Here is a 26,335-nt window from a genome sequence, read left to right on the forward strand (position 1 = left end):
TATATTTTTTTATGTATTAAAAGTGTTTAATCTTTCCCAGGTTAATTCTACTGTTATCATGTGACTGCCATTATCCAACCAGTAATTTGTTTAGTTTTTTTTTTTTTTTTTTTCATTTTTTCTGATTTCCTTCTATGTAGCCTGCGTTTTCATAGAATTATATTCTATCTTGGGTAATTTAATGCTCTAAGCATCACATTCATTTAGGAATCATTTATGTATAATACTACTATTGATGAATACTATTCTTTCTTATTTTCCAGGTAAAGAAACTAAAGTTCTAAAGGATAAAGCTAATTTCCCATAATCAAATTCACTTAAGTTGTAAAGACTTCAATCTGACACTTCAGAACATTCCTGGGTACACACTGATCACACTGCCTTCACTAGCTTAGGTTGAGCTATCTTCAGTTTCTTTCACTCCACCTTCTCATGTTCCACTGCTCAATTTTAATTCTTATTTATTTTTATTTTTTAAATCAAGAGCCATGGTACGGAATGAAGGAAATCAGAGCTCTGTGAGCATGTTCATCCTCTTGGGCTTCTCAGAATACCCATGCCTCCAGGCACCCCTTTTCTTGGTGTTCTTGACCATTTACACAATCATTCTGATGGGGAACCTTGGCATAATTGTGGTCATAAGGACCAGTCCCAAACTCCACACACCCATGTATTTTTTTCTCAGCCATCTATCCATTTTGGATATTAGCTCTTCCAGTGTATTTACACCCAAACTCCTAGGTATCTTGGTTGTGGAAGACAGAGTTATCTCTTTCAAAGGGTGCATGGCACAGTTTTTCTTTGGCTGTGCATTTGTGATTACGGAGATGTCCATGCTAGCAGTGATGGCCTATGACCGGTTTGTGGCTGTTTGTAACCCCCTGCTCTACACAGTTGCTGTGTCTCCTAAGCTCTGCAGCCTCCTGGTCGCTGGGACTTACATGTGGGATGGAATGTGTTCCTTGACAATCACATGGTCTCTTTTGGAGCTGTCCTTCTGTGATTCTAATGTCATACATCACTTTGGCTGTGAGTATTCTACCATCATCTCTACTTCCTGTTCTGACACCCATTTCAGTCAACTGACATGTTTCATCATTTCTACACTCAATGAGGTGTGTAGCCTCCTGATTATCCTCACCTCCTATGCTTTCATAGTTGTCACAATCATCAAGATGCCTTCAGCTGGTGGACTCCGAAAAGCCTTCTCCACCTGTGCCTCCCACCTGACCGCCATCACCATTTTCCATGGGACTGTCCTGCTCCTTTACTGTGTACCCAACTCCAAAAGCTCGTGGCTCCTCGTCAAAGTAGCCACTGTGTTTTTTACCGTCATGATTCCTATGCTGAACCCTCTTATCTATAGCCTTAGGAATAAAGATGTGAAAGAGACAGTCAGGAGGTTGATAACTATGAAACTGCTTTGTCCCTCAATATAATTCAGAAGTCCAATGGGAGTAAAAAACCACTTGAATTAAAGACAAGCTGTGTATTAGCCAAATAAATATGCTTGTGCTCATATTATGCCTAATAATTTTCATATATATTTCTGATGCTAGTTTATCTTTATTATAAATAAATATATGATTATGTTTCAAATAAATTGTATGTTGTATTTTAAATTTTTTTTGATGGTCAGATGAGCTGCAATTCTCAGTTAATAGAGAAATAATACATTATGGAAGTCAGAGTGAAGAAAAGGGATATCTAGTTAGAGACTCATTCCTTATGCTACAGTTTATGTTGTGATTTGTAACAATGCTGCAAACACGGATAATAACTGTGTTTAGCATCAGGGTTAAGGTTAGGGTTAGTGTTAGGGTTAGGTTTAAATTTGCACTTAGGTTCTCATAACTAACTCTTCTGATTCAGTTTTATAAAATGCAACTTTTAGCTCTTATCAAAACTTTATTTTACACCAAATAAAATGAGGAATTTTGAGTTAGCCTTATAAAAGTATTACCTGATTTTAAGCAAGAAGATCCTGAAAATAATAGCTAGTCTCTATAAGCATCACTCATTTTTTGGATACCAGTATAATATGGTTCAATCAAAGGTATTTAATTGAATACTGAGAAAAAGTTAAATGTATTTCTAGGGAGATATGATGATTACTCAGTGATAAAGCCCAAGTTAAGAACTGCTCTATTTTCTCTTCTTCTGACAAATACTTGTTCATGTCTCAGGTTTGCACTCATAATCCAAAGGAAAAGCAATGCTCTTCGTCAATAATGAAGCATGAAAAAATTATAATGGGATTAACAGAGATGCTTCTGAATAACTGGACCTAATCATGAATATACCTCATTCAGTTTAATAAGTCTTTCTTATATTCCTTTGAAGTTCCTGCCATTACCACATATTCTTAATTGTGGTAACTTTGAAGTAAATCTCACTATCCATTAGAGTAACTTCTGACATCTTTTCTTCCGTGTAAGTGGATCCTGTTTATCCTTGACCATTTCATTGTCATACAAACCTCAGTATTTATTGTGTTCATTCTTTTAAGGGCTGAGACTCTTAGGGGCTCTAAAATTTATGTCACTTTTTCTTTAGCTCTGCACATTCAAGCATTCTTGGCTGTAGCCATGCCCTCTCTGCTTCATTCATCTATGCTCCTTCATAATCATTACACATTTCTGAAATTATGATGAGATCATATTAGCTGGTTTTTATTTTACCATTGTTTTAATTTATTCATTTTTATTTTTGGCTGTGCTGCATAGCATGTGAGGTCCTAATTTCTCAACCAGGCATCAAGTCCGTGCTCCCTGCAGTGGAAGCAAAGGATCTTAACCCCTGGATCCCAGGGAAATCCCACCATTGTTTTTACTAATCTGGCTTTGCTATTTTATTTATTTCTCATTATCATTGCTATGATTGATTTGGTTTCTGAGGGAAGAGAGAGACAACAAAGGCATTTTATATGTTGAGTTCGACATATTGAGTTAAAAATAATTCAAATTCTATCTCTTTCTTTTCTGATTAGTGGAAAAATTGGCATTGATTATATTCTACAGGCATGGCAATAATAAGATATTGTGAAGAATCTATATTAAGAAATTACAAATCTTAGTGAAATAAACACATTCCTTGAAAAAACAGCATTAAATCTTATACAATAAAAATAGAAAATATAAGTAAAATCTTATGTCTTAGTGTAATGGATGTCTGTGTGTGCTCAGTCGTGTCTGACTCTCTGTGAACCCATGGACCTTAGCCTGCCAGGCTTCTCTGTCCATGGGATTTTCCTGGCAAGAGTACTGGAGTGGGTGGCCATGCCCTTCTCCGGGAAATCTCTCCGACCCGGGATCAAACTCCCATGTCCTGCATCTTCTGTATTGCAGTGACTGAGTCACTGGGGAAGCCCAAAACAATGGAATTTGTTTTCAAAGTCTTCCTCACAAAGAAATCCTATGCCCTGTTTATTATGTTGGTGAATTTCCCCAAACATTTAAGAAATATGTCAATCATGCACAAATCTTTCTAGTGAATAGATTAAGAGAGGATACTTAATAGTGCATTATATTCACTTAGTCAGATTTTAGCAATCAGTTCAAAGAAAGCTATTATGAGAAATAAATTTATAGATCAATCTTTCTCATGAGGTTAGTGAATGAATATTCAAGACATAATATTAACACATTGGATATTGTTCCAGAAACTAAAAGTGGTTTAATAGTCATGAATTAATAACCATAAATCAACATATTAAAATAAAAGGGAAGATACATAATTCATGCAAATTACAGTTCTAGAAAAATAATTTGGTTAAATACAAAACTTATTCCACTCTGAATGGTTGATTTTTCTCAACTCACATTTAATAAAGTTGTTATTAGCTACAGGAAACTTTAAGTAATCCTCATATTAGCTATTGAAACTACTGTGATTAATTTTAAAATTTTTTGGCTGTAATACTATGTATATATCTAAATTAACATCTCTCAAGAATGTACACATCCAAAGGCAGTTCCCCAGAGTTTTAATTGAAAAGTTCATACTTCTTAGATGGCTGTGACAAATATTTCTAGCATCCATGTCTTGAACAGAAATTAACCTCTTCCTGATAGTATGGGATTCTCTGGTGATTCAGATGGTAAAGAATCTACCTGCAATGCAGGAGACCAGGGTTCTATCCCTAGGTTGGGAAGATCCCTCGGAGAAGGGAATGGTCAGCTATTCCAGTAGTCTTGCATGGAGAATTCCATGGACAGAGGAGCCTGGTGGAATACAGTCCATGGGGTCTCAAAGAGTCAGACGACTGAGTGACTAACATTTTCACTTTCTTGTTAGAGTATAGAATGCCAAAAATAGGTTATCATTGTGAAAAATATGACCTGTTGACCAGGATGATGAATACCAGAAATGGCTTTCTTTTGGTGTAATGAAGGTATTCAGGGCCTACAACTTAGCTATCAATAGTTTCTTGATAATCCTTATGCTTGCAGGAGACCTGTGTTCAGTCCCTGGGTCGGGAAGATCCCCTGGAGAAGGAAGTGGTAACCCACTTCAGTATTCTTGCCTGGAGAACTGCATGGACAGAGGACCCTGGCAGGCTACTACATGGGGTTGCAAAGAATCAGACACCACTGAGACACAGCACACACACACATACATGTTTGCGTGAATAAGTCTTGCAAATTACACTTTCAGATAGTTATTTATATTTGGTCACCATTAGAATACAATTATGCAATTGATGTTTTTATATATACTTATTTACGCAGCACTACTTCATTCTGTTATTATTTTCTCATATTTTTGTTGTAGATTCCTTAGGACTTTCTGTATACAGAAACTAGCTGGCAAATAAAGAGAGTTTTACTTTCTATTTTTCAGTAATTGTAATTTTCTTTCCTTATTCAACAAAAATCTAAAATAAGATGTTAATTAAAAGTGGTTAAGGACATTATTTTCTTGGCTGTTATATACAGAGTTAGGAGAAAATCCAGTTATTTTACTTTAGGTAGGATTTTTTTCTATTTTACGTTTCTACACTAGACATAATATTAGCTAGTGGTATTTTTGTAGATGGTCTTTATCAGGTTGAAGGAATTTTCTTATATATCTTGTTTACTGCTATGCAGGTAATCATTTTTTTTTCCTTTCCGTCTGAGTCATTGTTTACTTTCCTATCATATATGGTAATATTTTATTTTCTAGTATTTCATTCAGTATTTCTATGATGAAGTACATTAATTATCTTGATCTATGTTTTCTGTTTGTTTGTTTGTTTACAACATCTTTAGTGTTGGTGTTGATGGTTGTTGATTAGTTACTAAGTCGATTCTGACTCTTTTGCAACCCCGGTGACAGTAGCCTGGCAAGCTCCTCTATCCATGGATTCTTCAGGCAAGAATACTGGAGTGGATTGCCATTTCCTTCTCCAGGGGATCTTCCTAATACAGGAACAGAACATGTGTCCTCTGCCTACAGATAGATTCTTTACCTCTGAACCACCAGGGAAACCCATGAAACACCAGAGATGGACAAAAACTTAGAAAATGATCTGAAATATTGGAGGTGGCCCCTCCTCACTGTTAGAGATACCCACACGCTTTCTTTCCTGACGTGCCTCTCTGCCTTGCTTCTATCTTAACTAAACAGTTTCTCTGCATGCTCTCCCACTTGTTTTGCTATGTCTCTAAAAATAAACTTTGTACCTTCATTTACAATTTTTGCCTCCTTGAGAAATGCATTTTTTACTGGGGGACTTGTATACTTATAGCTGCTAGTAACCCGCATCTCAGCTATCAGTTTTTAAACTATGGAGTTCACACATTCTAAACTAATGAATCATTTTCAGGTTTTGCACATTGCTAATTGAGTTGTCTTTGCCTCTTCACACAAATCCTGAGCTCCTGAAGGTCAGGAAGCAGGCCAAAGAATTCTATCATGTGCTTGCACAATGCTGGGTTCTAGATATTTGTAGCTGAAAATCAAATCCAGAAATCTTTGGTTTCTATCATAGAGGTTTCTTAGAACCTCTGTCAGAAGCACCTGGGAAATCAGTTGAACTCACGGATATTTGGCAGAGAAACCCAGGAATGTTCATTTTAAACAAGCCTCTTGGAATATTCTTATGTACATGGATGTTTGGGAATTAGAGAGCTGTCACATACAAATAAACACAATCCTAAGTACGTGTTTCATACAAGGTATAGGCAAAATAGTAACAGTATCAAGTTTAAATAACATTTCCAGTTTTATTTCTTCCTCTAGCCCTTCCTCCCCTTCCTGTCTGAATCATCCTTCTGGAACAAAATTCTAATCAAGTCCTTCCTTCAACATAAACCTTCCCAGTTGTGAGACTATAAAACCCATGATCATAAACTTATCCTTTAAGAATCTTTATGGTCCAGTTGCAAAATGACATTACTTTTTAACTAAGAGCACAAACTCTGGGGCCAGACTGATGGAATTCAAATCCCAATGCCTCCAGTTTGAGTATGAGCTATATTAATGGGAAGAAGAAAAAGTGTTGCATACATCTCTTATTGCTCTGTTTATTCAAATATCCATGCACATTTTTTTTTTCTACTTATTACTTAAATGCTTGACAGAATTTACAATTTAACAGTATGGGAATTAGGTTCTCTTTGTAGGAAGATTTTTAACTGAAAACTCAATTTCATAAGAAGATATAAGCTATTCATATTTTGTGTTTCATATTTGGTAAGTTTATTTGTATGGTTCAAATGATTTTTCTACATGAACTAGGTAGTTAAATTTTTTGAAAGAAAATTATACATAATACTCCCTAATTATTTTTTCTACATTGACAGCATCTGTAATGAAGTCCCAATATTTTCTTGAGTAGCATTGTGTTATGATCTATTATTTGTAATCAATTTATCTAACAGATTATTGATTTTATGTATCATTTTAAACATCAGAATTTTCATTTTGCTCAATCCCTTATTTCTATTTCACTGTCCATTTTCTATTTTGTTGATCACCATTCTCATCTTTTCCTCCTTCTATTTATTGTGAGATTAAAAGCTATGTTTGCTTTTTTATCTTCTTAAGATGGAATCACAGATCATCAAATTTCTTCTCTTAAGTAAAACATTCAGGAAGTAGGTGCTATTTTAAATAGAATGAAGTATTAATAGAGAGAGTACAAAAATGTTGACCTCATGAGCGACAAATAGAAGTCTAAACTAGCCCTTAAGATTCCCCACCATTTGGTGTACACATATCTTCAACTAGCCATTCAATTACACATTAATCTGGGAGCTGCTGGCAAATAATTTTAAATTATAACTAGTTTTAAATCAGTTGATCATAAGAAAAGAAGACTATCCTGATTGGTGGGTCTCATATAATCTGATGATTTGTTAAAAATGCTTGCTGCTGCTGCTGCTGCTAAGTTGCTTCAGTCGTATCTGATTCTGTGGGACCCCATAGACAGCAGCTTACCATGCTCCCCCGTCCCTGGGATTCTCCAGGCAAGAACACTGGATTGGGTTGCAATTTCCTTCTCCAATGCATGAAAGTGAAAAGTGAACGTGAAGTCCCTAGTCGTGCTTGAATCCCTCTTTAAGCGATGCATGAATTTTAAGAGGGTGTTGAAAGAGAAATTTGAAGTGTGAGAGTGACTTGAATGGAGAAAACAAAGCAGATACCTAGGAGTGGATTCTAGGAACTGTGAATAACCCCAAAACAGATGTCAAGGAAATAATACCCTATTCCTACAACTTCAAGGAACAGAATTATTCCAACAACATGAATGAGCTTGGAAGAGAACCAGTTTCTAGATGAGAAACTTGATGACACTTTGATTTCAGCCTTGCAATAACTTGAATAAAGGGACCAGGTGTATTTTGCCTAACTTTGGGCATACAAAATTGTGAATTAATAAATGAATGTTTTTCAAGCCACTGAATCTGCAGCAGTTTATTATGATGAAATAGACCATTCGTATACCACATAATTGATAGGTTTTATCAATCACATTATTGAAAAATATATACTCAACAAGTTTTAATAAAACAGGGAAACACTGGGATACAATAGTAACTGCAAATGGCATAATATCATATTTCTATTCAGTGTGATATTGAATGTGTTTTTTACAAAAATGTAGATGTCCAAATAATAAAACTTAGAGGAAAGACTGAAATAAACATAACACAGAAACAACACTATGCCTGGTCTATTGAATAGTAATTGTGATTTTCTCTTTCTGAATTTTGGAATTCACGTATTCCATGATAAATATAAATATAAACAGGCTGATTGCTAGTGTTATTTTTCTAAGATGAGAAGATAAACATGCTCAAGCTTCCTAAATGATTTAATGATTTAAAATAAATTATACTCTAAATGAGGATTATGGGATTTTCTTTAAATTGTCTTGTTTGTAGCTCATGGAAAACACCCCAATCACAATTGTCTGGGGTGTGAATCCCCAAAGTCACTCAGGTAGACTTAAATATACAGCGTGATCCCTAAGTTTAGTCACAAGTGTGGCTCACCCTCGGGAGTGCCTCTATTTTTTAATGAGAACAAAATGTAATTTTCTTGATGACTTTACTGAAATATACTTTGGAAGAGGTTACAATACTCTTATTACAAGCTACAACAATTTTCATTAAATATAAGTATTTTTGTTAAATACTTTTCAAGATTCTTATTTAAAGAAGTCTTCAGTAAATTAATCTATAAAGACTACATGGCTTCTGGTGAGTTGTTTAAGTGATTTACTTTAATTCTGATGTGGGAAACTCTGAAATCAACAATATTTTTGGCAGAGAAACACCTATGCAACCCTAGTAGCAATGAAGTGGTATTCATTTAATTCATTGCAGGGGAAGAATACAAGATATTGAACTTATTTCTCCTATCGTTAAGATTCATGGGACGCATTTAATTTGGAACTTTGCGTATATAGCTGAATGAAGTCCTTGATGGACATTCAAGTAGTACTATTTGTTTTCAATTAAAAATGAAAAAATTTGGGAAATATTAAAAAGAAATCTTTAAAACTGTAGAGAAATATGCTAGACTTTGCATTAAATTTTTAATTTCTTTTTTAATTTATTTTATTTTATTTAACTTTACAATATTGTATTGGTTTTGCCACATATCAAAATTAATCTGCCACAGGTATACATGTGTTCCCCATCCTGAACCCTCCTCGCTCCTCCCTCTCCATACCATCCCTCTGGGTCGTCCCAGTGCACCAGCCCCAAGCATCCAGTATCGTTCATCGAACCTGGACTGGCGACTCGTTTCATATATGATATTATACATATTTCATTAAATTTTTTGAGTTTAAAATCATGCAGGTGAAAGCAAGTTGGAACAGTACAGCAAACTTGAGTTCTGAATTAAACCCCAAAGTAGTCTCAAATATGTTGCCTGGTATTTGGTATTAAAAGGTAATAATGGTTTTATATACCAAAAAGTGTGTATTTTGTGCACAAAAATCAAAATTGCTGCAGTGAGTAAAACAAAAGAAGTAGCAATCAAGCAGTCTAGATCATGCAGTGATACTGTGCATGCTAAGTCACTTCAGTCCTTTCTGACTCTTTATAAACAACCCTACAGACTGTAGCCCACTAGGCTCCTCTGTCCAAGGGATTCTCCAAGCAAGAATAGCAGAGTGTGTTGCCATACACTCCTCCAGGGGATTTTTCCCAACCCAGGGATAGAACCTGTGTCTCTTTTGTCTGCTGCATTGGTAGTTTAGTTCTTTTAGAGTTCACAGAAATCCAGACAGAAGAGTTCAGATTATAGGTAGTTTGTATGGAAATGATTTTGAATATGGGTAAGCATTTGAGCATGATTTTAAACTAAGATTGAATGAAAATTAGTCCTGAAGATGGCTGTAGGTAGGCTAAATAAAGATAGCTGCTAAATAGAGGTGTGGTAGGTAGCAATAAAGATGGGAGTGTATTTTGAAGAATATGTTCATTTTGCCCTGATTAAATTTTTCACAGCCTTAACCTTGGATGGAAAGGAAATCATAGAGATACAGACAAGGACAGGGAAAAATGGACAAAACAAATCTTATGCCTTGACGGCTTGAGACATTAATGGAAATGTGCAGCTAAGAAGGAAACATTAGAAAAGAATTAAGTAAGAAGAAGATTTCCTCTGTGTATGCATTTTTTCTATTCCTTAGTCACTATTTGCCCCATTTCAGACTTCGTAAAATTATAGGTGATGCTACATTGTAGAATATTTTGAGGTTATGTATTTCAAATTCAAAGTAAACATGAAAAACAGCATAGAAAACAAGAGAAGAAACTAAATTTGGTGGGGGCCATTTATTACATGTGAAATTCAAGTCTTAAATGTTTTAGAAAATACTTAAAGTTGGACTTCCTTGATAGCTCAGCTGCTAAAGAATCTGCCTGCAATGCATGGGACTCCAGGTCGATTCCTGGGTTGGGAAGATCTGCTGGAGAAGGGATAGGCTACCAACTCCAGTATTTCTGGTCTTCCCTTGTGACTCAGCTGGTAAAAAATCTACGCGTAATGTGGGAGACCTGGGTCAATCCCTGCGTTGGGAAGATCCCCTGGAGAAGGGAATGGCTACCCACTCCAGTATTCTAAACTAAATTTGATGTGGGGCAATTATTACATGTGAAATTAAAGTCTTAAATGTTTTAGAAAATAATTCACTAATTTAAGTTATATTTTATACATAATTGTGTAGTAAAAACAAATTTTTAGAATTATATTCTAAAGGTAAGGTTTCAGAGAGCTTAACTTGTCAGAGACATATTAATAAGTGACTGAGGTTTAATTTGAAGGCAAGTTGACCTGATTAAAGAGTCTAGATTGTTAACAAGACATCATTCATATTCTCTAGGAGATACAATATGAGATCTTTTACCAAGGGTTGGCCAGTTGGTAAAATCATTAGGAAAGGTAAACCTGAGGCTTCTCTGATGAGATGGGTGCTGAATCTCTCAGTTGTATGACTTGCGACTCCATGGACTGTCGCCCGCCAGGCTCCTCCGTCCATCAGAGTTCACCAGCAAGGATACTGGAGTGGGTTGCCAGTTCTGTCCCCTGCGGATATTCCTGACCGAGGATTGAACTCATGTCCCTTGCATCTCCTGCACTATCAGGAGGATTCTTTACCACCACACTACCGGGGAAGCCTCTCTTTGATCGGAGAGCACTAAGGAAAAGTGAGAGAAAAACAGGACATCTTGAGCGGTTAGAATGGCCTGAGCAAACATAAGAATTTGCAAGTGCAATCAACAAGTTCAATTAAATGAAGCTAAAGAAAGTAATTATCCATGTAGAAAAAAGGGAGACAGAGCTGAGAAGGTTGAGAAAATTGAAACAAAGACAAATTATGAGTCACTGTGACACTCAGTTCTCTCCAGTCCATCCTCTCCTTGCCCCTCCATCAGAAGCAGACTTGCACTCTCCACACCTGTAGACACATGGTATACCGTTTGGGCTCCAACTGTGTCTTATTTGCATTCCTGGGAAATTCCAGACTTCACCACTGCAGACCAGTCCCCTGTCCAGGCTGGGAAAAAAATACCCTCTATTTCTGTCATGTCTGGTTGCTTAGGGTGAACTCTCTGGTTTTCCCTGGAAGGAACCATAATGATGGATATGAGAAATCAGAGTGCTGGAATCACCTTCATCCTCTCGGGCTTCTCAGAATACCCGCAGCTCCAGGTGCCCCTCTTCTTGGTCTTCTTGGCCGTCTATACTGTCTCTGTTGTGGGGAATCTGGGTATGATTGTGATCATCAGAATCAATCCCAAACTTCACACCCCCATGTACTTCTTTCTCAGACATCTCTCCTTTCTTGATTTTTGTTACTCTTCTGTAACCACACCCAAACTCTTAGAGATCTTGGTTGCGGACACAAGGACTATCTCCTACGTGGGTTGCATGATGCAATTCTTCCTTGGTTGCACACTTGTGATTACGGAGACGTTCATGTTAGCAGTGATGGCCTGTGACCGGTTTGTGGCTGTGTGTAACCCCCTGCTCTACACAGTTGCTATGTCTCCTAAGCTCTGCAGCCTCCTGGTCGCTGGAACCTACACATGGGGTGGACTGTGTTCCTTGACTATCACGTGTTCTCTTTTGAAGCTGACCTTCTGCGGTTCTAATGTCATACATCACTTTGGCTGTGAGTATTCTGCCATCATCTCTGCCGCTTGCTCTGACTCTTATTTCAGTAAGATGACATGTTTTATCATTGCTACTCTCAATGAGGTGTGTAGCCTCCTGATTATCCTTGCCTCTTATATTTTCATAATTGTCACAATCATCAAGCTACCCTCAGCTGGTGGACTCCAAAAAGCCTTCTCCACCTGTGCCTCCCACCTGACCGCCATCACCATTTTCCATGGGGTCATGCTTCTTCTCTATTGTGTACCCAACTCCGAAGCTCATGGCTCTTCATCAAAGTAGCCACTGTGCTTTACACAGTAGTGATCCCCATGCTAAATCCCCTTATCTACAGCCTTAGAAATAATGATGTGAAGGAGACCATCAGAAAATTAGTCAACACCAAAATGTTTTCTCACCCAATGTAATTTTGAGTGAGAAGAGAGATAGAGGTTCTTTATTTTTATTTTTAATATTAATTTATTTATTTTAATTGGAGGTTAATTACTTTACAATATTGTATTGGTTTTTTCATACATCAACATGAATCCGCCACAGGTATACACGTGTTCCCCATCCTGAACCCCCATCCATCCTCCCTCCTTGTAACATCCCTCTGGGTCGTCTCAGTGCACCAACCCCAAGCATCCAGTATCATGCATTGAACCTGGACTGTCGATTTGTTTCATATATGATATTACACATGTTTCCACATCATTCCCCCAAATCATCCCACCCTCTCCCTCTCCCACAGAGTCCAAAAGACTGTTCTTTGTGCTTTATACAGTGTGTTGATGGTTATTACGTTTTCCTTCGAATGTGTGCTTCTCCGCTGATTAGTGTCCTACTCTTTGTGACCCGTTCTCTGTCCATGGGGAATCTCATGTCAAGAATACTGGAGTGGGTTGCCATGCCCTCCTCCAGGGGATCTTCCCAAGCCAGGGATGGAACTCATGTCTCCCAAAGTGCAAGTTGATTCTTTAGTGTCTGAGACACAATGGGATACAATCTCTTGAGAAAATTATATATATATATATATATATATATATATATACATACATATATATATCACATGAATATAATGTGATTTTTAAACTGTACTGTGATTTTAAAATCTCACCTTCAGTTTAAAAGAAAAAAAGAAATAAAATTATGTTTATGTCTCACATTCAGAGTGTTTTAGGCAAAATAAATAATGATCATCTAATGCTGTCCATGGGCTTCCCTGTGGCTTAGATGGTAAAGAATCTGCCTGGAATATGGGAGACCTGGGTTCTTTCCCTGGGTAGGGAAGATCCCCTAGAAGAGGGCAGGACAACCCACTCCAGTATTCTTGCCTGGAAAATGCCCACGGGCAGAGGAGCCTGGTGGACTACAGTCCATGGGGTCATAAAGAGTTGGATAAAACTGAGCAACTAAGCACAGCACAGCAAAAGGCTGTCCACATTCTAAAATCCTCAGAATTTGCAAATGATTTCTGTTCCATGTCTTTTTTCTGTTTCTCTTCCTTTCCTTTCTCTTTTTCTGTCAAATTATGAAATGTGATAAATAGGTAGACAAGTAATTTTGTATAATCATCCTGTATGTTACTTTCTTCAAGAAATTAAAGACATTATCAGTTCTTCACAGCATATCTGTGAGCATTTTTCTAGTCACTGTGCCTCTCTGATGCCTCTAGAAGCAAACTCCATTGCGGTGTTCAGAGATTTTTCTTCTAAACAGAGAATAGGTTATGAGAGTTAAAACTTAACTTTATCACTTTTTAAATTTGTATTATTAAAACTTTAGAGTATATTCCCTTATGTCTGGCTTATTTGGCTCAGCATTTTGTTTCAAAAGAATTTTTAAGTGATTGACTGTAACAGTAGTTCCATTTTTGGTGCTGAAGAATTTCCACAAAATACATACATTGATATGATAATATGTTTATTCATACTACCACTACAAATGGAATTTGGCTATTTCTTCTTCTTTATTGATGTATTATTTATTTACAGTGCTATAATAATTTTAGATGCACAACATAGTGATTCATTATGTTTTTAGATTATACACTATTAAAACTTAGTGGCTCAGTGGGTAAAGAACCTGCCTGCAATGCAGGTGATGCTAGAGATATGGGTTTGATTCCTGGGTGGGGAAGATCCCCTAGAGGAGGGCACGACAACCCAATCCCATGGGCAGAGGAGCCTGGTGGGCTAGAGTCCATGGGCTTGCAAAGAGTTGGACACAACTGAAGTGACTGAGCACAGCACAGCACACAAAGGATAATAGGTAAAACTTACGGCGCTAGACAGCGGTATCCTTGTAGCTTATCTATTTTATACAGAGTATTTTGTATAGTTTATACTCCAAAATTGCCCCTCCTCCTTTCCTCTATAAAGTCTGCAAATAATTGCAAGTCTCTCAAACAATTGTTGGAGAGAATTAAAGGGAAATATTGTGCATTGTGGCTGAGAATGTAAATTGGTATAGCCAATTGCATACTGTATGGAAAACAGTATGGAGTTTTGTACACACACACACACACACACAAAAGGTAAAAATAGAACTACCATATGAGCAGCAATTTCACTCCTGGCTATTTCACCTTTTTTGTCTTTAATGGAAATGCTGCATGAACATTTTTACAGAAGTATGTGCTAGTGCCGGGGTCCAGCCCAGGCTGATCCAGAGTATTCGAAGGGGAGACGGCGTCAGCGACCTATTCAAATGGTAATTAGAGATATAAAGAGTGATAATATGAGGATAGCTCAGTAGGAAAATTCAGTGGAGAAAAGAGGCTGAGTAGCTTGGTTTATGTGGGAGACCAATAAAACTTCAAGACAAGAAGTTTGCACCACTTACGTAGGCCGCAGGCGCCCTCTCGAATAGCGGAAGGTGCCCCACCCTAGACACCTGCTCAAGTGGGTCTTAGAAGCCCAAGCATAATTAGTAAGCATGGTGGGTTCCGCACTCCAGATGGAGACTTCAGCCAGAATTTAAAGGGAAGAATGACATGGGGAGACCAAGCGTTGGTGAGCAAGGCCCATAGCTTTATTTTATATACCCTAAGTTACACATAGAGGATAATAGGGGATGCAAAGTCAGCAAGTTTTTGATCCTTATCAAAAACCAGGGTTTCTTTCCTGCAAATTTATCGTATACAAATGGTTTAGGTGATTTACATCATCTTCTGGCCAGAAGGCCTACTAACATTTTATGACTCTTGACAAGGACTTATCAACAAAGACTTATTTTCTTTAAGAGTAATTATTTTAAGGTTTGGCGCCATCTTCCAAAGATAAAATTGCATTCCTATAGGGCGGATGTTTAATGGGTTTACAACAAAGGAAAGAATTTATTACCTTAAGGGTCTAAAGTTACTAACACCAAGGCCACTACTTATTTTTTCTACATACCAACTATTAATTAATACATATTCAAGGATACAATTCAGGGGATGTGAAAAGTTGGCAGCAAGCATTGGCTCATCAATGAAATCTTTTACTAGTTTTATTCTGACAGTTTCTAACTCTCTGAGAGGCTCTAAGCTATTTGAATATCTTAAGCTTCCCCGTGCCTCTCGAGGCTGGGAGACTGTAAACAATCGTATGCATAGCTGTAGGAGTCCGGGTAAACTTGTCAGGCGAGTTAGAGAGCCATCTGAGGGGTTTGGATTTAAATACTCCTAATTGCCCAGGAACTTTATTAATTGGAGCTGTAAGTTAACTCTTTGACAGAGAGAGCGAGATGGTGGTGGGGGACAGCCCCCAGTAAAGTCAGAGGTGAGAGCACAAAGCAATAAAGTAGGCAGACTCTGGTTTTTTGGGGGTAGATGCTCGAGAATATCCGGGGAGACTCCCGAGGCTCGATCCCGCCTTTGCGTACGCCGAGCCTCCTTCTTCATGACCTTTGTCAACAGCGGAATGTCTCTCGCTGGCTCCCGGCATGCTAGATTGCACATGAGCACTCACTGTGGGAGGTATGCCCTGTCTCTGAGTGTTCTGGATGGAAGGGAGCTTGTTTTCCAATATTGTGCTTGGTGCCATCAAACAAGTTTCCAATGTAGATGGATTCATTTAAATTCCAGCTATCTTGTATGTGGGTTCTAATTATTGTCCATTCTTGCCAACATTTAAAATGGTCATCAGTTCAGTTCAGTTCAGTCACTCAGTCGTGTCCGACTCTTTGTGACCCCATGAATCGCAGCACGCCAGGCCTCCCTGTCCATCACCAACTCCCAGAGTTCACTCAGACTCACGTCCATTGAGTCAGTGATGCCAGTCTGTGAGTAGGGGTACTTCATTTTGGTGATGAATTCAATTCCACTTTACTAATGTAGCTGAATTCCTATAATTTAGTTATTAGTCATTTGACTTGTTTTACTTCTATGTGAAGGGCCTATTCAGGTTTTTTTTTTAAACCTATTTTTCTATTATGTTGTTAATATTTTATTATGAAATATGTATTTCATTATGCATTGTAAATAAAAGTCCTTTGATGTGTGTATCATGAATATTTTCTCCTAGATTGTGGCTTGTCTATTCACTCTGTTGGTGATGTATTTAGGGGCACACATTTCCTTATGTTTAATGAATTAATGAATCAATGTTTATCAAACCATTTCTTTACACAGTGAAGTGCTTTTAATGGCTTATTTAAGCTCCACTTCTTAACACCAAAATAATAAAGTTATTCACGTTTTATGTGCTAAATTATCACAAATTTCATACAGTATTATATTTATACTTTACCCCTCTATTATCAATTCAGGGTTTTCTTTTCTCTTTTTACATTGATTTTTAAATTTATTTCAAACAAAGAGTAAAGTTTGATGGAGCATGACTATAAGCTAATTTCATATTTTGACTTATTGGCCTACTTATTTACTTATTACTTATTGGCCTATATTTACCCCAGAAATACTTATTGAAAAATTCACTCATTTTAACACTGCTCTTGGTGCCAGAATATTCATAAAGTAAACGTCAGTATATCTATAGTTCTGTATGCTTCTAGGTGTTTTATAATCAGAACTGCCCTTAACTCATAGGCTTTGACATCACGTTGAGCAACTCTTAAAAAGTTACTCTTAATCTTGCAGAGTGTTTAAGATATTCTTTATCTTTACCTGTTAAAACAAACTTTAGAATTATTCTTGTTTAGATTTAGTGTAGAAATACAGTCAAATTGTAGATTGATTTGCAGAGAATGATGTTTGCATCCTCAAGTCTTCTAGATCATAAGCATGCTACATTATTATGTTTATTTATATTTACTTCATGTTTTACAATATAAGATATATCATATTTTTTATAAAGTTCTTACATATTTTAAAAAATCTGGATGTGTGATTATTATTCATACTATTTTAAATGTCATTTGTAAAATGTGTATTGTTTTTCAATTAGGATTCAATGCATTTTGGCAACTCTAAAAATATCTCTTAATAATTTTATAATTTATTTGTAGATTATTTCGGATTTTCAACATGCATATCATACAAATTCTAATCAAATATTTTCTGGATATGTTGTTTCCAATGTTATTCCTTTTATTTTTTTCTTGTGTTTGGTTGACTAGCTGAAAACATTAGTACAATTTTGAATAAACAGTAAAAGTGGGTATCCTTGACTTCCTCATCTAACAAGGAAAGTATCAATACTTAACATTTCATGCTTAAAATGTTAAGCAAATTTATCTCATGTATTTTTTTGCATGTGTCTGTTTGTTATATTTTATTTTGTAGTGAGTGAATGTTGAATTTATCAACCTAATTTTCCTCATATTAGCTCCTTTAATATTTTGATGTGTTAAGTTATATTTATAAAAAAATTCTAATCAAAATATGTGTTTTTTCCTGAGAATATTACTATAAGCATTATATATTTATCTTTTCCTTAGTTGATTGGTTTAATGCATCAATATTTAATGTATGATTTAAAATTCTATGATCATTAGTAAGATTGTTCTGTAATTTTCTTTTATTGTCCTTTGCTTGTTAGTTTTTACCATCAAGAGTATATTTGTCTCTTACAACAAAAATGGTAAGACAGTCTTATTATTCAATTCAGTGTATATTATGTAGAAATGAAAAACAGAGTGTGATAGGGAGATACACAAGGACAGTATTCATATCAAAAACACCTATAAGTTAATTGCTATTCAGTTCAATTCAATCACTCAGTTGTGTTCGACTCTACGACCTGATGGACTGCAGCATACCAGGCCTCCCTGTCCATCACCAAGTCCTGGAGCCTACTCAAACTCATGTCGATCGCATCAGTAATGCCATCCAACCATCTCATTCTCTGTCCTCTACTTCTCTCACCCTCAATCTTTCCCAGAATCAGGGTCTTTTCCAATGAATCAGCTCTTCACATCAGGTGGCCAAATTATTGGAGTTTCAGCTTCAACACCAGTCCTTCCAATCAATATTCAGAACTGATTTCCTTTAGGATGGGCTGGTTGAATCTCCTTGCACTCCAAGGGACTCACAAGAGTCTTCTCCAACACCACTTGCCTCCTGCAGGTACCTTATAACTAGCGCCACCTGGGAAGCCCTCTATAGTATGCTCAGTTCCAAATGCTCATAAGTGATTGTTCAAGTAGAGTCTGTTTTATACCATGCCAACCCTCACACTGAACTCAGTGACGTACAATATCCATACTGACATACTCACTGACATAATAGCTTGAAATATAAAAACATGAAACACCTTGTAAGGAAGTTAATAGGCTCCAAATATTGTAGTGCTCAATCCACTGTTAATAAATATATTTCTATTAAATCATGTATGTGCCTATTCAATACCACCTTCCAAGAAAATTCTTTTTGAAAATCTAATGTAAAGAGATAATCACTCTTTATCCCCTTAATGTTAATTTTTTGCTTAGAAACAGATGATATGTTAAATACATGCAATAATTTATTTGTCTCATCCCCTTCTCCCTCTATACACTCCAAGAGAGTAGAAATTTCTGGTATTATTATTGTATATCTCTAATGCCTAGAAATTTACCTAGAAAACACATTTGGCCTTCAATGAATACTTGCTGGATGAATAAAAATGAAAATTTCTGACTAAATTCATCATATTTAGTACTGTGCTCACCTAGGTAAGGGAGCTTCTTTGGTGGCTCAGATGGTAAAGAATCCCCCTGCAATGCAGGAGACCCAGGTTCAATCCCTGGGTCAGGAAGATGCCCTGGAGAAAAATGGCAACCAACTCCAGTATTCTTGTCTGGAGAATCCCATGGACAGAGTAGCCTGGCTACAGTCCATGGGGTCACAAAGAGATGGACACGACTAGGTGACTAACTCTTCACCTGGGGAAGACTTTAGATGATGTCTCCTTAATGAACATAGTTGTCACATGAGATTTAAAAGCTAAAATAACATTAGTGATACACTCATTGACTTTTATGAGTGCTTCTATTGCTGAGTACTGTAACTTGGAATATATTTCTTTGTCTAAGTTTAAGTCTTTAGCTGTAGCTGCATACTCTATAAACATTTGACTCTCTTGCAGTTTTCGGAACCACAAAATGACACTTCCATTATCAAAAGGGTCTTTCACAAATAGTCCTTTAATGTAGTTTATTAACACTTGTTGTTGTTGCTGTTGCTGCGTCACTTCAGTCGTGTCCCACTCTGTGCGACCCCATGGACTGCAGCCTACCAGGCTTCTCCGTCTATGGGATTCTCGAGGCAAGAACACTGGAGTGGGTTGCCATTTCCTTCTCCAATGCATGAAAGTGGAAAATGAAAGTGAAGTCGCTCAGTCGTGTCTGACTCTTAGCGACCCCATGGACTGCAGCCTACCAGGCTCCTCCATCCATGGGATTTTCCAGGCAACAGTACTGGAGTGGGGTGCCATTGCCTTCTCCCTTATTAACACTGGTCATGTTCAATTTAGAGATCTTGCCCTTTCTAAGCTAATACAGATTTCAGAAATTCTGAAGAGTTTATTCAAAATTCTCCAAGTCAGGCTTCAACAATACCTGAACCGTGAACTTCCAGATGTTCAAGCTGGTTTTAGAAAAGGCAGAGGAACAAGAGATCAAATTGCCAACATCCGCTGGATCATCGAAAAAGCAAGAGAGTTCCAGAAAAACATCTATTTATGCTTTATTGACTATGCCAAAGTCTTTGTGTGGATCACAACAAACTGTGGAAAATTCTGAAGGAGATGGGAATGCAGACCACTGGACCTGCCTCTTGAGAAACCTGTATGCAGGTCAGGAAGCAACAGTTAGAACTGGACATGGAACAACAGACTGGTTCCAAATAGGAAAAGGAGTACGTCAAGGCTGTATATTGTCACCCTGTTTATTTAACTTATATGCAGAGTACATAATGAGAAATGCTGGGCTGGAGGAAGCACAAGCTGAAATCAAGATTGCTGGGAGAAATATCAATAACCTCAGATATGCAGATGACACCACCCTTATGGCAGAAACTGAAGAACTAAAGAGTCTCTTGGTGAAAGTGAAAGAGGAGAGTGAAAAAGTTGGCTTAAAGCTCACCATTCAGAAGACGAAAATCATGGCATCTGGTCCCATCACTTCATGGAATTAGATACGAAAACAGTGGAAACAGTGGCTGACTTAAATTTTTTGGGCTCCAAAATCACTGCAGATGGTGATTGCAGCCGTGAAATTAAAAGATGCTTACTCCTTGGAAGGAAAGTTATGGCCAACCTAGACAGCATATTAAAAACAGAGACATTACTTTGCCAACAAAGGTCCATCTAGTCAAGGCTATGGTTTTTCCTGTAGTCGTGTATCGATGTGAGAGTTGGACTATAAAGAAAGCTGAGCACCAAAGAATTGATGCTTTTGAGGTGTGGTGTTGGAGAAGACTCTTGAGAGTCTCTTGGTCTGCAAGGAGATCCAACCAGTCCATCCTAAAGGAGATCAGTCCTGGGCATTCATTGGAAGGACTGATGTTGAAGCTGAAACTCAAATCCTTTGGCCATCTGATGTGAAGAGCTGACTCATTTGAAAAGACTCTGATGCTGGGAAAGATTGAGGGCAGGAGGAGAAGGGGACGCCAGAGGATGAGATGGTTGGATGGCATCACCAACTCAATGGACATTGGTTTGGGTAAACTCTGGGGTTGGCGATGGACAGGGAGCCCTGGTGTGCTGTGGTTCATGGGGTCGCAAAGAATCGGACACAACTGAGCGACTGAACTGAAGTGAAACTGAGGGTGTTTGTGTCACTCAAGAGCTTTACTACCATTATCTACTTCTCTAGTCACAGATTTGAACGTTGGAGTTTGTCCTTGGTTACTTCATTATGATTCTTTTCCAAAATCACTTTTTCCATCAGGCACTTCTCTGTTTCCAGGGATATCAGATCTCTTAGGGTTTCACTCTTTTGAGGAGCACTTAAATTCTTGTCTTGTTCCTTATCTTTGAGGGAAAGATTTTACCTTTTCATTATTTAATGTGATGTAAGTGGAGTTTGTCACATATGCCCTTTATTTATGTTGAGATAGGTTTCCTCTCTAGCTGGTTTGCTGAGAATTTAATCATGAAAAAAAGTTTGAATTTTGTCATTTGTTTTCTGCATTTATTGATATGATTATATTCCTTATACTTGTGTTTGTTAATGTGGTATATCACATTATTCAATTTGCACACGTTGAACTGTCTTTGCATGCTTGGAATAAATAACACTTGATCATAGTGTATGATCTTTTCAATGCAGTTTTGAATTTGGTTTTCTGATATTTATGTTCGTCAGAATATTCACCCTTTATTTTCATTACTTGTTGTGTTTTGTCTGGTATTGAGATCAAGGTAATGCTGGATTCATAAAGTGAGTTTGGAAGTACTGCCTATGGTTCTATTTTTTTTTTTTTTTGAAAAGTTTAAAAATTATTAATTCTTCAAATGTTAGAATTCACCAGTGAAGCCTTGTGGTCCTGGACTTATCTTTTTGGGAGCTTTGGATAACTGATTCAATCTCCTTATTAGTAATTTGTCTATTTGGATTTTTTTATTTTTCATCGTTCAGTCTTTGTAGGGTGTTACGCTCTAGGAATTAAACAATTTCTTCTAAGTCATTTGTTTTTTTTTGTTTGGGGGGGGAGGGATGTATATTGTTCATAGTAGTTTCTTATGATCCTTGGTTTTTGTGTAGTATCAAGGGTCATATCCCTTCTGCCATTTATAGTACTATTTATTTGAGACTTCTCCCTTATTCTTGATAAATTTAGCTATTTTTTCCTCCATTTTGCTTACCTTTTCATAAGTACAGCCTTTATGTTGATTGACTTTTTCTATTTCATTTGTTTTAACTCTGATCTTTGTTTTTTCTTTTCTATTACTAACTTTTGACTTAGCGTGTTCTACTTTTCTAGTTCCTTGGGGTATAAAAGGTCTAGCTTTTTTTTTTTCTTCTTCTTCTTAATGTAAGCATTTTTTCACTGCAAACTTTTCTCTTAAAGCTGTGTTTTTTGTAATTTGTTATTGTACTCTAATTTTTGGCATTATATTTTTCTATTTCCATTTGTCTCAGTATATTTTTTAATTCTTTTTTGATTTCTTCTCTGAACTACTGGTTGTTCAGGGATATGTTTAATCTCCATACATTTGCAAATTTTTAAACTTATTTCTCTAACTGATTTCTAGTTTTATACTGTTGTGGTTGGGAAAGTGTTTGATATGGTTTAAATTTTCTGTGACATTCTTGAATGAAGGTCTTACTGTCAGAGTCAGATGATCTGGAGACATGTCAACCCTTAAAGTGTTAGTCACTCAGTCATGTCAGACTCTTTGTGACCTCTTGGACTGTAACCCACCAGGCATCTATGTCCACGGAATTCTCCAGGCAAGAATACTGAAGTGGGTAGCCATTCCCTTCTCCAAGGGATCTTTATGACACAGGGATCAAACCAAGGTCTCCTATATTCCAGGCAGATTCTTTACCATATCCCTAGGATAGTCACAAAAGCTGAGGTATATCTATGTGTACAAGTTCCTTCCAGGGAGATACTGGTAAATTGAGGTGGGAGGTCCTCAGACAATTGAATAAGTCAATTTTAATTTTATAATTCCATTTATAGGACTTAAAATATTCTTACCTTTAGTTCACATCCACTAGATCTCATAACAGCCAGTTTGTATATCAAATGAATCTTTAGATGCCCTGACTTTATTTTTTGGGGCTCCAAAATCACTGCAGATGGTGTCTGCAGCCATGAAATTAAAAGGCACTTACTCTTTGGAAAGAAAGTTATGTTCAACCTAGATAGCATATTCAAAAGCAGAGACATTACTTTGCCAACAAAGGTCCGTCTAATCAAGGCTATGGTTTTTCCTGTGGTCATGTATGCATGTGAGAGTTGGACTGTGAAGAAAGCTGAGCACCAAAGAATTGATGCTTTTGAACTGTGGTGTTGGAGAAGACTCTTGAGAGTCCCTTGGACTGCAAGGAGATCCAACCAGTCCATTCTGAAGGAGATCAGCCCTGGGATTTCTTTGGAAGGAATGATGCTAAAGCTGAAACTCCAGTACTTTGGCCACGTCATGCGAAGAGTTGACTCATTTGAAAAGACCACGATGCTGGGAAAGATTGAGGGCAGGAGGAGAAGAGGAGGACAGAGGATGATATGGCTGGATGGCATCACTGACTCGATGGACGTGAGTCTGAGTTAACTCCGGGAGTTGGTGTTGGACAAGGAGGCCTGGCGTGCTGCGATTCATGGGGTCGCAAAGAGTCGGACATGACTGAGTGACTGAACTGAACTGAACTGATACAGGGTAGTCAAATAGAGAGAAATTACCTAACCAGATTACACATTTATATTCTCTAAATTAGCAACAATCCACGAACACTCCATTTTTCTTGGACAATATATCTCAAAAAATGATTTCTACCATGTTTCTGCTGATAAATAATAGTTTTAAAATATTGTGTGTAAATTGAGAAAACATAGCACAGGTGAAAACCCCTGAAGTCTTTTATTTAAAAACAAAAACAAAAACAAAAACCTCTTCATAAGTTCTTTCCAGTATGATTCTGTATAAGAGGTCAATGTCTCACAAATGCCCCCTGTGGTAGCCAGAGAACCTTCTTGGGCTTTAATTTCATTATGAAATGTTTTTGCACAAAGACACTCTACAATGATAGCTAGAAGATCTAAGAAACAGTGGTTTTTTTAACTTTTGCAACTGTAATAAATAAGTGCATGAATTTTACATGCTTCTTCAAATATATGTATTGTTTAGACATGTTGATTCAGTGCTTTAGCATCAGATTCTAGAGCAGAAACCAACAAAATAGATACATATTAAGAATGTATCCAGATGAATGCTCTTTACTTCTAGTGTGATATGTATCTTCTTTATAAATCAGTACCCTGGTATTCACAACCATTTTATATTCTTTCTTAAAATTTATTATATATATGTATTCAAGCCACACACCATATCTTCAGTTAATTTTTATTTTGTTAATTATTTATGTCTAATAAACACTCACAAATGTTATCTACTCTTTTTATTCCTTCCTTTTTCTTTACTTAATTCTCTCTCTCTCTTTCCTTCTCCATTTGTGTCCCAAACATTAGGTAAGTCCTTTGGATAATACAGACAGAATATAGAATCCTTGAGCAAAGATTGTTCACAATCTCATACTGTAGGCCATGATTTCACAAACAGGACACTATTAAAGAAAATGGTTGTTTGTGAACTATAAAAAGGAACATTTAATCAGAGCTAAGAAGGGGAGGAGTTGATAGCTAATTATTAAAGAAATCTATGCAATTTACCAAAGCACTGTAAATTGCTTTCAGTTTTGGATTTCTTAATTCTAAAAAGGTGTGTGTATGTATGTGTCTGTGTGTTCAGTTGCATCCAATTCTTTGTGACCCCAGGGACCACAGCCTGCCAGGCTCCTCAGTACATGGAACTTTCCAAGCAAGAATATTGGATCAAGTTGCCATTTCCTATTCCAGAGGATCTACCTGACCTAAGGGTTAAATCCAACTCTCCTGCATCTCTTGCATTGGCAGGCAGATTGTTTAGCACTGAGCTACTGGGAATCCCCTGAAAAGTTATGTTGTTGTTGTTGTTCAGTCACTCAGTCGTGTCTGACTCTTTGTGACCCCACAGACTGCAGCACACCAGGCTTCCCTGTTCTTCACCATCTCTCGGAGTTTGCTCAAACTCATGCCCATTGAGTTGGTGATGCCATCCAACCATCTCATCCTCTGTCGTCCCCTTCTCCTCCTGCTCTCAATCTTTCCCAGTATTAGGGTCTTTTCTAATGAGTCATCTCTGTGCATCAGGTGGCCAAAGTACTAGAACTTCAGCTTCAGTTTCAGCATCAGTCCTTCCAGTGAATTTTCAGGATTGATTTCCTTTAGGATTGACTGGTTTGATCTCCTTGCTGTCCAAGGGACTCTCAAGCATCTTCTCCAACACCACAGTTCAAAAGCATCAGTTCTTCAGCGCTCAGCCTTCTTTATGGTCCAACTCTCACACCCATACAGTTCAGTTCAGTCACTCAGTCATGTCCGACTCTTTGCAACCGCATGAATTGCAGCACACCAGGCCTCCCTGTCCATCACCAACTCCCGGAGTTTACTCAAACTCATGTCCATCGAGTCAGTGATGCCATCCAGCCATCTCACCCAACTCAAGACCTCTATAAGTATCAAATTATCTTCCTAGAATAATTTCCTTCCCAAATTTTTGGATCTGACAATTAATATCTCCATTCAAGAAAACCTTTATTCTGCACACTATGTTTTGACATTTGTTCCTAGATTTTTGACCCTACTTTTTTTTTTTTTAATTAATGAAAGTCTTAAACTTTACTATGAATTGTATGTGTGGTTAGTTAGTAAATGTTTCTTTATTCATCTAGATTATAACGTCCATTTTTATACAAACTAATGGGTTTTTAAAGAAATGTAAAGCACTTAGAGGCAGACAAAGAAGAATTAAATAGTTGCTAAATATTAATACACTTAAAATAATAATGTTTGAATGAATGGATACACAGAAAAAGTATGATAGAATTTGAAGAGCCAGGAAGTTTTACACAGAGTTTCATAGATAAGGTCAAGACATATAATGAAGCATGACAAGTTTTGAAAACTGCAACAATTTCCTATGGCTGAGCTTTAGTATAGATACTCATTTATTAAATAATTTGATAAAATTATATTTCTCGTGTATCATACCATATAATTTTGCAAAAATAATAACTACTATATGTGTGTGTATATGTG

General features: G+C 37.0%; 2 protein-coding genes across 2 annotated transcripts; both read left to right on the forward strand.

Moving 5' to 3' along the window:
- Positions 1-485: 485 nt before the first annotated feature.
- On the forward strand, positions 486-1,439 carry LOC102270116 (olfactory receptor 1165). Its single transcript, XM_005899245.2, has one exon. The coding sequence runs from the start codon at positions 489-491 to the stop codon at positions 1,437-1,439; it is 951 nt and encodes a 316-aa protein (XP_005899307.2). The 5' UTR covers positions 486-488.
- Positions 1,440-11,583: 10,144 nt separating this feature from the next.
- LOC102269838 (olfactory receptor 1165) lies at positions 11,584-12,530 on the forward strand. Its single transcript, XM_005899244.2, is given in 2 exon segments — positions 11,584-12,373; positions 12,376-12,530. Coding segments are annotated over 2 exon segments (945 nt in total).
- Positions 12,531-26,335: the final 13,805 nt, after the last annotated feature.

The sequence above is a fragment of the Bos mutus genome, unplaced genomic scaffold (genome assembly GCF_027580195.1).
Source record: "Bos mutus isolate GX-2022 unplaced genomic scaffold, NWIPB_WYAK_1.1 CTG219, whole genome shotgun sequence".
Classification (NCBI taxonomy): Eukaryota; Metazoa; Chordata; class Mammalia; order Artiodactyla; family Bovidae; genus Bos; species Bos mutus.

Bases quoted from the DNA above. Each gene is read 5' to 3' on its own strand.
- LOC102270116 (XM_005899245.2), top strand. From the start codon at position 489: ATGGTACGGAATGAAGGAAATCAGAGCTCTGTGAGCATGTTCATCCTC.